Genomic DNA, 12,329 nt, shown 5'->3' on the forward strand with positions numbered 1-12,329 from the left:
AGCCAGCTAGTTGCTCTCCTGCCTAACATACGAAGGTTGCAAAAGCCTTCCACAGGCAGTGCTGTGTTTAAATACTCTTTATTCAGACTGGTGCAAAATATCTATTCCTAGGATATTTAAAGAAACCATTAATAAATAATCCACAAAATATCTCTGCTGTCTTTCATCTTTGCAATTTTTTCATTCTCACCCCTCCTGGACAATTTGCCACTGGGCCAACAGTTTATCTCATGTGCAAGCAAATAGGGTATGCCTCTTTAAAATTGAGGACTATGTTTAGCAAAAAGTTCTAAGACTTTTAAGGCATATTTCTGGATAAAACACCACGAGGAATGGCAAATACCTGCTCCATCAATTATTATTCATCCCAAGGCAGTGCAATTATTTTCAAAGCTACACGTTCCTTTAAAATCCAATAAAGCAATTTTTGCTTTAATGAATTTACCCACTCAGCAGTATCTAGTGTAGCCAACCATTTTATATTATGGTTTCAGCTTGAAAAATGTTCCCAGGTATAATTGTTCCAAAGTGACTAAAAATATTTAACTGCTTAGGTGCACAGTCACAATACCTGCATAATGTTAAACAGAATCACATAATCTAAAGTGGCTATTTAGCCCTTGCATCTATCCAATCTATGTCACAGTGTGCCCCAGATCAAAGGCAGTTGCTCTCCATAATACTACCATTAGAACCAATATGAGTCATGTTTGCTCTTCTGTGCAAGTTTCAATCACCCAAAGTTATTTAATGATTTCTTTTTCAAAGAGCTTTTTCCTAGAGATAAACTTATCCATTTAGTAGCATTAAATACCAAGAGTATTTACCTACTAGTACAAAGAAGCTTTTGTAAAATTTATTGTTAATTTTATGCATCTGAGCCCGCTTACATTATTGTGACAAGATTGTTTGTTTATGTACAGCAAGCAGGGGATATGGGAAGTTGCATGTTTTAACAATTAGATACAGTTGTGATTAAGGCTGAAACTTCAAAAGGGAACAAACTGCAAGCTTTATTGTAGCAAACATTTGTTATTAAAAGAAACTTGGCTCAAGGGACTGAAAACAAGGGTGGTAAGACTGAAAAAACCTCTGTTATGAGAACCTATTGAAGAGGGAGGCTCGTCTTCTGCTCCACAGATCAAAAGGAGCTTAGATGTGACATAATTTAGATTTACAAAACAGAAAGTGTCAGATAAGAATGAAAGAAAGCTCTTCAAAGAAAGAGGTTAACATACAACAGCGTTCTCTTTGCAGCCATAAACAGCAAGTTATGTTCTCTGCTGTGACCTGTGGTTTTTCTTCTTTGACTAGATCATCATGGTCTGACAAGTTGATCTACGATTATACCAAGCTTCTGGGACTGAAAGTTCTTTTCTTGTTTGCTCATTCCTTCCATGTTTGTTCATTCTTGCCCTAGTCCCCATTCTGCTGTTGTTTTTGAGTTTTCAAATATCATCTTCATATTAATCATCACCACCACTCATCACACTCCCTCATCCATGTCTGAACTCAAAATTAGTTGTCAGATTGACTAGTGGTAATCTGTCTTCCTTCTTGCATTCAAAGTCCTCCATGGCTTTTCTCCTGCCTCTGCTCTTATATCACAGTACACACCTGCCCATGACCATCTTCAGCCACCCAAAAGTATTTTGTTTCCACTATTTTGCTCTTTTTAGACCTCATGCCTTAAACTGCCTTCCAGAACTTCTGTGCGATGCTACTTGTCTTACTTCTGACTTCAAATCCTCAAAATCCAACTTTATATTAAGCCTTTGGCACAACCCCTTATACCTCAGCCTCTGGAGAATCATAGAATCATAGAATTGTAGAGTACAGTGGTACCTCGGTTTAAGAACAGCCCTGTTTACAAAATATTCAGTATATGAACTCCGCAATACCGGAAGTAGTGTCCCGGTTAGCAAACTTTACCTCAGTTTACAAACAGAAGCCTAATAGTGGAAGGGCACCAGTGGTGGGAGGCCTCATTAGGGAAAGCCCCTCGGTTTAAGAATGGCTTTGGTTTAAGAATGGACTTCCGGAACGGATTAAGTTCATAAACCGAGGTACCACTGTATTAGAATTAGCAAGACCCTGGTTAGTGTCGCCATGCCCTCCTGCTTGGAAGTAGGCCTTTAAATTGCAGATTGGTTCACAAGGGGCCTATGCTCATTCACAATTGGATCCTGGGTGAGGCAGCAGACCTGTAATGTCTTACTGAAACCTGGGTGGGCAACACTGGGCAGATTCAATCTGACTCAGCTGTGCCTACCTGAGTATTTGGGTTTAGCACCAACACAGGCTGGAGGGAGACATCTCCACTTCTACCCTGCAGGCTAACTTTGACAGATGAGTAAAGCTCCCATCATCTCTTACCACAGTCTATTCTGCCCAAAGCATCCAGAGGGCACCAGTTTTGGGGAAAGCTGACCTAAGGAGTATGGTATATTCCCTGATTCCCAAAATCAAATATATATACGGTCACAACGAGCACATTCACACAAATTATTCACACAATTAAACCCAGAGTAACTTAGTGAATGGTCAAAATCTTGCTGCGAAATTAAAGGTTTAATTAGAGACAGACTATGGATCTGTTTTCTTCCCAGAGTAATCAGTTGCAGGGAAAAATGCTTGCACTGCAGGTGCACTGAAGGCTTTGAGCATCTGAGACTCCCTGCTGTACCACACAGATCGACAATTTCTCCTGCAATAATGGGACGCAAAAAAAAAAAAAAAAAAATTCTAACTCTTCTAAATCTTCCCCTCAACTAGGATAATCGAAATTAAAATCTAGCCTCAAAGCAAATAATTTATAACCATTTAAAGGCAAATGTGGGAGTGAAGGAGAAATCAAGGAAACAAGCAGAGTGTCAGTGCCATTAACAATTTTTGTAGCAGAGAGTCTGCAAAGATTACAATTTAAGGAAGGGGCACGAGTGGCATACCTGTAAGCACCCTCTGCTTAACAAACCTTTATCTTCACCAACTGTCACCCTAACACGTAAAAATAAAATACCTTAATGGATATCAAATGCGATTTAGCAACATTGTGTTTTTAAATACCAGTATGTAAAACAATAACAATTAACTAGCACTCAGTTTTTCAATGAAATAAAACAAGTATCTTTTTGTTACTCCATGGCCACAGATGAAACGCACCTAGTCTGGCCAGAAAATGACACCTTGCCTCTAATTTCTAAATAGCTTCCAAGGGACTGAGGTTAGAGACAGAATGATGTCAGTTTGCTTCTTTGGAGCACACCGCCCAAATTTTTAAATGGAAAGTCTGCCCCTGCTTTCAGTTACCGTACATTCATTATGTTGTGGCTGCTTAACTATCTAATCTCTACTTCACACTTTCTTTTTATCATAATCACTTTTAGTAACAATTCAAAGGCCTCCAGATATTGCTATCCAACTGGGTTATTAAAGCACACTAGCTATTGTTTTGGCCATGAACTGACCCCACTTTTCCCCAATTTATAGAAACCAAGTGTCATTCCATTCCCATCCCATGTCCCTCTAGGCCCTTCAGGTTCACAACCCTATCAGGCACTCCCACTAAATCTCCCTGAGTTAGACTCTGGCTGCTGCACCATAAACCACTGTATCCTCTTTCTGTGACAGTGATGACTGGGAGAGTAAAGGTAAAGGTAAAGGTACCCCTGACCTTAGGTCCAGTCGCGGATGACTCTGGGGTTGCGCCACTCATCTCGTTCTATAGGTCGAGGGAGCTGATGTTTTGTCCGCAGACAGCTCCCAGGTCATGTGGCCAGCATGACTAAGCCGCTTCTGGCGAACCAGAGCAGCGCACGGAAACACTGTTTACCTTCCTGCCAGAGTGGTACCTATTTATAAACTTGCACTTGACGTGCTTTCAAATTGCTAGGTGGGCAGGACCTGGGACCAACAACTGGAGCTCACCCCATCGTGAGGATTTGAACAGCCGACCTTCTGATTGTGTGATTTAGACCACAGTGCCACCCGCATCTGGGAGGGTAACAGTAGACAAACAGAGCATCTCAAGAACACTGGGACTGTTCTTCGGGGGGGGGGGGAAGCACTCCTTTCATGCATCCTCCTACCCCACCCCAAAAGAATTTAAAGGAGGTCTGAATAATAACCTGTCTCTGGCTGCCTTTACAAAATACATAAACATACACAAAACATAAAATTGATCAGTGCATGGAATTTTTTTGCAGGAAAATATAAATGATACTGCCACTCCAGTCTATCAGTTAAAAGTTCAGAAGCTTGTTACTAAACTATCAGTGAAATCTGGACATTTTATTGTTAAACTGTTATGTTGACTGTGGTTTGGCTGAGAAAACACAGCAGATTAGCCTGAACTGAGCCCAAGACAACTGCCAAATCCTCTATCCAGTAGCAGATGGTGCAAGAACTTTAGGAAGCCTTAAAAACAGGAACAGTTAACATTTTTTAATGTGGAGGCTACAGTTCCCATTTTAAAAACCAGCCAGTGGGCTGCACCACACGTGCACCCACTGTGCGTCATGCACATATGGTGGAATAAAAAATAATTCAGAAAGTGAAAATACATGCAAGAGCCACTTTAAACTCTTTCCTGCTAAAAATGCCACTTTAAACTCTGGCAATCATATGATACACAAGAAAAAAACAGTGTCAGTACTAGGTGCCGCACATTTTTAGCAAGGAGGTGCTCCATCTTCATTTCCTACTGTCCCATGCAATTATAGTCCCATGCATTTATACTTAATGATAAAAAATCAAAGTAGTTACAGTTGATGAACCGTAATTTTTCCAGCTGTTTTTATTGTTTGGCAGTTTTTGTTGTGTTTCAGGCACCAAGCCATAGGGATCCCCTGTCCTGTGGCTGCTGGTGCAAGGGATCTTGTTGGAGCATTGCTTTTCTCCCACATAGGCTAGGGCATTTCAGGAATAACTGTATTCTGTCCACAGCTTCTGATTCGCAATTCTATCTTGATTTCTCTTTATCATTACTTATGTCTGCCTAACCTGTTAGGTATGGATTCACAGATTTCCATATATAAATGTTACGCCTCGCACAGGGGAATGTCAACAGCCTTTCAAAGGTCTCTGTAATAATTTGCTGTTTGTTTGGGTGTGTGTTTTTTTAGACAATAAAGGGAGGTATTACCTGTCTGCATCCACCGTCACATCATGAACCCCTCTTTGAATAACATCTCGGGAGGCTGCTATGTCTGGAATTCGGTTCAAGCTTCTTGTATACAGGTTGAGTCCTCCATCTGTCATGTAACTGAAAATAAAAATATATAATTTTAATCATGAGAAAATGCCACCAGCTGGTGCTACCTATTTATATATAGCACTGTCAATGCAGCGCTGTGGCAGAGTGAAAGAAAGAGATGAAGTTTCTGAACTGCAGAATTTAAACTCTAAAGAAGGTTTTTACCAATTTCATCAAGGTGAACCTTACTAAAAACCAAACAAGATGTGAAGTGGTAGCTCTGTGTACAGGACATCTCATGATAACAGCAGTCAGCACAAAAGGGAAGAGCTATAACTCAGTAGTACAGCACATGCATTGTTTACAGAAAGCTCCAAGGTCTAAATCCTGGCAAAAGGATCAGGCAGAAAGATTCTTTTCTGTCCAATGCCCTCAAGTGCCACTGCTTGTTAGAGTAGATAACACTGGCATAGTTGGACAACCATTCTGGCCTAGCAGCTTCTCCCTTCCAGAATACTTATTTATGCTTCCCAGCAGTTAAGTGGGTGCTTAACCATCTCCCACTGTATTGATTTTCTTATTAAAGGCACACCTCCACAGCTGCTATTTGTTCCATGACAAAAACCATACGGGTACATGTATCATACATGGTGAAACCTCCTATACCATCACTGTTGTCCATATTTGAAGTGCCCCCTTCCAAAGCTGTCATGCCTAGTTTGCCCCTACGTCAGGAGAACAACTGCTTGAATTTTGTTGTAGCAAGGGAAGGAAGGAAGGACTGAGGAGGAGTTCCTACCTTGCAGATAAGGAATAGAGTAACACAGAGAACGGTAAACTGGTGTTACAGTAAACATACTCAAAAGTATCTATAAACATCGAACTGCAGATCTCTACAAAGGAAGCAGCCATACAGAACCACCGTAACTAGGAATGGATTGAGCTGTTCACTTGTCAGGTGGTACAGTCCTCTCACATGGAAAAGCACTTGACAGGAGACGCTTCCATGTGAAATGCGCTTGTCAAAATTTGCCGCCTCAGGCTTGAAAACTCTCCTTCCATCTAAAGTCAGTTTTGCTGGGGATGCAGTTATTCGACAGAAATGCTACAATATGACCAATTCCTATGTGAAAGCTGAGTTGGCCAACTCTGTGAGAATCTCAGTGAAGCAAATGAATGATGAAAGGGGGATAGGGTGGAATATACCCTTGAGTATACCCAGGACTCATACACTTAGTCCTGGTAAAGACAGATATCAGAAAAGTGAAAATGGAGGACCATAAATGGTGCCTTAATCTTTCTTTTATTATGATATATACACACAGCTGCCAACAACCAAAAGAAGGACTGACACACTAACTATACTGGCGCACACCTCTTGGACTAATTAAGGCCTATTCTTTATAGGATACAGGCAGGAGAAGGACTTCAGTGATAAGACCATATGTTCACCATCTCAGGTTCAATCCATTATAAGTTCAGACAAGGTTGTCATAGAATCAGAGCTGGAAGGGACCACAAAGGAATCATTTTGCCCAGCACAGGCCTCGAACCCACGACCATGAGATTAAGAGTCTCATACTCTACCAACTGAGCTATCCTGCAGGAGGCCAAGGACTCTTGTCCAAAATCCATGGAAAGGTGCTCTCTGTGGGTTTAAATTCTTTCCCATGTATTTGGCCCACCTGCATTTACAGTATATACTGGCACACCAGTGACAAACGGCATGGATGGGTTTGCTGCTTACTAAATTTTTGACAGTATTTAAAGGCGACATGGTGCACACATAACACTTTCATGGGGAGGCGGCTTTATCTATGGCCCGCATCCTATGCATATCTGGCCTCAATCACAAAATGAAGAGTCATGAAAGCACCGCATTCACCTAGACAGTCCAGCCTCATGCACCAGATAGAGATGACCTGCTTGAGAAACTGATGCGAGCTTGGTGACCACAGAATGATTACAATAATGGGAAGCTTACCTTGCTGTTATTTTTATATCATCTTATTTTGGTATGTATTGTTATCTGAATTGCTTCTTAGGGGGAATTTCTTTATTAGTCATTTTCAGAAAGTCTTGTGAATGAAATGGGGGCCAGTTTCCACACCAACCTATGGTATTTGAACTCCGAAGTCATATCTGTAGGCACTGGAACCACTTATGGATGTGATCTTGCACTCAGAAATGCAAACAAGAATGTTGCTTTCCAATGGATACAAGATGGTGTATATTGTATGATGCCTTCTGCCAAGGAGGGGAGGGAATGGGACTCGATTGCAGCCTTCATTCCTATAGAACTACAAAGGTAAGAAAATGGAGGAGAAGACTTCAAGACTCAAGACTTCAATGCATTTTGATTCTTACATGGTAATGCATTAGTGAAGAGGCTGAACCTCACAAGAAATAGGCCCCTCTTCCATTAATTCCTAATTACTGCTGGATTCTCATCCCCAAGTGTTTAAAGTAATTAAAGTGGGAATGAAAGAGGAAAGAGATAAGACTTGACATGCCTGAATGAAGCATGAATTTTCAGTGCTTATTATTCATTTTTTGCTCTTTATTCTAACGCAGAAATGGTACTTAAAAAATATTCTGGCCAAGAGCGCTGCTGCTTGCTACTATTTACCAAGTCATTCTCATTACGGATGTCAAAAGAGACAACTTAATTTATTCTCTAAGGTGATAAACTAATTAATACATATTTAGTCAAGCAGTACAAAAACTGTTAATCGGTATATGTCACAAGCAAAATATTCAAGAAAAAATTAGCTGAGATAGAAAGTCTCACACTGCTTTGAATGCTTTCACATGAGTCATTAAGTTGCATAGATGCACAAAGTTTCTTATACTAGATAGTGGCTGGATTTCAGGTGAGTGCGGTCTGCTTTTTTCTCATTTTTGAACCAGACTTCCAGGGTCCATCAGTCAGGACCAACCAGAAAATGCAAAAACAATGCTGGAGTATGACACTTGAAGAAACTTTCAGAGCTCAATTCTATGCATGCTTACATAGAAATCAGTGGCACCAAATTCCATGGAACTCTCAAATCCATGAGCAATCAGACATACAGCTCTATCCCAAGCAGATTTACTTGGAAATAAACACCACTTCTTTGAATGGGTCACACTTTGTCTTAGGAACACAGGCTTGCTTTTAGACATGGAGACTGAAATTCTCTAATTCTGATTTCAGTCTTTCATACTTTGAAAGGCAGACAAACACTCAACAACCTGACCATGGTATTCAACGCCAGCTGCAGCATCCTAATCAGACCCAAGGGAAGTCCCATATAGAGCACATTATAGCAGTCCAGCTGTGAGGACACCAACACATGAACTGCAGTGGTCAAGCTATTCTTGTCCAGGAAAGGGTGTAGTTGGCATACCAACCTAAGATAATGGGCAGTCCTTCGCACAGAGTTTTCCAGGGTCTGTAATAGGAAGGATGGACCTAGGGGCACCCCCAAACTTGTCCCTTCAGAGAGATTGCAACCTTGTCCAGAAGTGGAGAATTCCCTAACTCCTGAATATGGGAACCACTCACCCCACGGAGTCTCAATTTTACCATGATTCAATCTCTGTATTTTGACCCTTATCCAGCCCACCACTACAGCTAGCCACAAGTACAAAAGCATCCCCTGACTCAGATATAACAGGGGAAAAGGGGATGGGTGTCATCAGTATGATGATGATACAATGCCCTAAATCTCCTAATGGCCAACAGCTGATCACAGGGCAGTTTACAAAATAAACACACGAAAACACATAGCATAATTAAAAAACCATACCTCCCTCCAACACACAGTTTAGAAACCCATAGATTATTTAACACACACAAAAATTGCCACGACATGGACACATATTCTCCCCCAATGCTACTCTCTGAACCTATCCCCACAGGCAGAAGCAGAACCACTGCAACACAGTGCCACCAAGTCCCAAGTCATGAAAATAGTCCAGGAAGAAACCATGGTCACCAGTATTAAAAAACCACTGAGCAATCAAGAAGGAGCAACAAGGTCACATTCCCCTGCCCATCTCCTAAAGACCCAAACGTAATGATGTGAGAAATCTACCATTTGGATCAATTATAGTTTTTAACACACTCATCCTCTCTTATGTATCCCTGATGTAAACTGCTCTCTCCCTGACAGCTGCTACTAGCTCCTCTGACATCTGCTCTCAACACATGGGTGTCGGGGGCTGGACCAGCAATGCAGCCTTGCTTCTTTGCCCACCACTCTAGTGCCCTACACCGCTTCATAACAAATAGCCAGTTTGGATGAGGTTGATTTGGATTATAGAGAGGAAAGACTTAAAAAACCTCACCAATCATTAAAGCAGCTGTGTGGGGCAGATAATTAGTCCTTAATAAAAAAAAACCCCAAAACAGCAATCCTATTATGTTACATGTTGACTGACACTAAATCTGTAATTCTTATATGATATATGGATTACATTCTTGTAGAGTTCTTCCCTATGCATCAAAGCAGCCATGGAACTATGTCCAGGAGAACATCACACACCCATGTACTGAACATGAGAGCAACACCTATGCACTGAACATGAGTGATCTAAAGAGGAACTGAGGGCCTCTGTTTCTATGTCCTAGGAATCTAATGTATTCTGTAGAAAGGAAGCATAATATTGCCAACAGTGGTAACACTGGAAAGCAGGGGAAACCCTTTCATCATTTCCCATATAGGACATTATTATTATTATTATTATTATTATTATTATTATTATTATTATTATTATTTATTCTCAGCACGTACAACTCTTCGAGTAATGCAGTAAATATACACATTTCTGAGTAACAGTAAAAAGTAGAAAATAATTTGTTAATCTTTAAGGCGCAACAACTCTGTTTTGCTGCAACAGACTAATACAGCTATAAAAAGGTAAAGGTAAAGGTACCCCTGCCCGTACGGGCCAGTCGTGTCCGACTCTGGGGTTGTGCGCCCATCTCGCTTAAGAGGCCGGGGGCCAGCGCTGTCCGGAGACACTTCCGGGTCACGTGGCCAGCGTGACGAAGCTGCCCTGGCGAGCCAGCACCAGCGCAGCACACGGAAACGCCGTTTACCTTCCCACTATAAAGCGGTACCTATTTATCTACTTGCACTTAAGTGTGCTTTTGAACTGCTAGGTGGGCAGGAGCTGGGACTGAAAGACGGGAGCTCACCCCGCTGCGGGGATTCGAACCATCGACCATGCGATCGGCAAGTCCTAGGCGCTGAGGTTTTACCCACAGCGCCACCCGCATCCCTCTCTAGAACTCTATATACTATCTAGAACCCTCTATACTCTCTAGAAAAATATTAAAATATTGGTGACTATAAATCTATATCAGTGACCACTCAACAATGTGATGAATAACTCATCTATACCAGCATTTTGAAGATATCTATGTGGCCATTGTGGGAAAAACACTTGTGCTTAAACCTCCATCAAATTGCAAGCAGTACTGAAATTCAGAAGTGCCCCAAAGCAGTCCCTACTAGATAAAGTTAATAAATGATACCTTCCCATCTCTTGAGGTTATTCCTGTGGTCAGATATAAAATGCACAACCGATAAACGCCAGAAAAGCTTATTTCTCAATAGAATGAATCTGTCAGGTAGGTATTGAAATTTCACGCCTGTAAGAAACAGGTTTTTGTTTTCCCCCATTTAAAACACGTCTGCCATCTACCGACTGGAACAAAATAAACCTAGAGGGAATGGTGTGCACAGCAAAACAAAAACTTTGTTTGTAATCTCTTTCTCATTTAATTATCATTCATTCCAATGTGCTAAGATCATTATAGCACACACATTCCTTCTGTTTTTTGGCCCCTACTAAAATAAGGAACGCATCTACCATTAATGTTAAGAAGAGTATCTAATTCAGTCTTACACAGTTTCTAACTCACAAAACCAAACACCTGTCAAGAATGGTGGACCAGAATTGTTTCTACAGGGGCAGATTGACCTGATGCCCCACCACAAGGGTTATGCTAAACTTTTAGGCCTATATTTTTAAGCCATACACTGGGAGCTGGGGCAAGATAAGATACCCCAAGATTGGTGGCAAACGAATTTCCCTGAAGCATTTTTGTTTCCAGGGGGCTGGCCTAACTTAGCCTCAGACACATCAATAACACGAGATGACTGAGGGTTTTTCATTCTCTCTCTGCCTCTCCTTTCTCCATGACTTTAAAAGGACAAAAGAAAGATGGTGCATACCTTAGGGAGCATCACTATAATATATATTTCGGGGGCCAACCCACCCAGAAAATACATTTCGAATCATATGGTGCTTATAGTGGTCACATCAAACAAGAAGAACATTGTGTGTTATGTGAGGGTCTGGGGAAGCAAACACTTACCCGCTGTTGATGTCATCAGCACGGAGGCTCTTCCCAAGAATGTCCCCATCACTCATGTATCCTCCAACATCAACATCAGAGGAAATGTCCAGATCGCTACTTCCTTTTTCACTCATGTCTATCTGGGGTATGTTCCCAAGGCGAGAAACAGCTGCACGGCGAAGAGGCGTGGTATACATGAACCGAGAAGGGTCAGTATGGATAAAGCGACTAGCACCACTGCGAGGGTACCCTCCACCCAGGGAAGGAGCATCGCCTGCCTGGAGACGAGGACTAGCTTGTCCAAGCCTCCAGGTCACTGGAGAGGATCGGCTTGTCAAGCCTGGGATACTTCGCCCATTCACTTCGGTTGTCACAGTACTGTCAAATGTTGTCTCCAATGTGCTGTGAAGCAAAACAAAAACTGATGAACTGTGCTTTCTATACTTCTGAGCATAGGGAGGGGAGAGACAGTAAAAGTCAAAGCACAGAACAAAAACAAAGTTTATATTTAAGGCCATCACAGTCTGATGCGTTCATTTTCCTACAAGAACAAATCCTTTATTCAACACTTTCAAGGAAAGGATACTTTTTTGTTTCATCATTTTACTGCAGGTGGATTTTGAGAAGAAAGCAAGTGAATAAGTGTGGAAAATTAAAATGCAACTTCTCAGTGGAAAATGTGGGTCTTTCATACTCAATATACACAGAAGTTGCAGCTAATCTCATGGTGGCATTTTAGACAGCTTATCCATTTTTAGCATTTCGGCTGTAAATGAAAATGTT

At 41.4% G+C, this 12,329-nt stretch overlaps 1 protein-coding gene across 9 annotated transcripts in view; it reads right to left on the minus strand.

Annotated features, from left to right (window-relative positions):
- Window positions 1–12,329, minus strand: part of NAV3 (neuron navigator 3) — a 431,035-nt gene that overhangs the window by 90,391 nt on the left and 328,315 nt on the right. For all 9 annotated transcript variants that reach the window (XM_081211182.1, XM_081211181.1, XM_081211178.1 and 6 more), the window contains 2 exons: window positions 11,565–11,948; window positions 5,144–5,263 (listed from right to left, as the gene is read on the minus strand). In XM_081211182.1, the coding sequence (XP_081067308.1) occupies window positions 5,144–5,263; window positions 11,565–11,948 (504 nt within the window). The remainder of the gene's footprint in view (window positions 1–5,143; window positions 5,264–11,564; window positions 11,949–12,329) is intronic.

This window comes from Podarcis bocagei (assembly GCF_964188305.1).
Source record: "Podarcis bocagei genome assembly, chromosome: 10".
Classification (NCBI taxonomy): domain Eukaryota; kingdom Metazoa; phylum Chordata; class Lepidosauria; order Squamata; family Lacertidae; genus Podarcis; species Podarcis bocagei.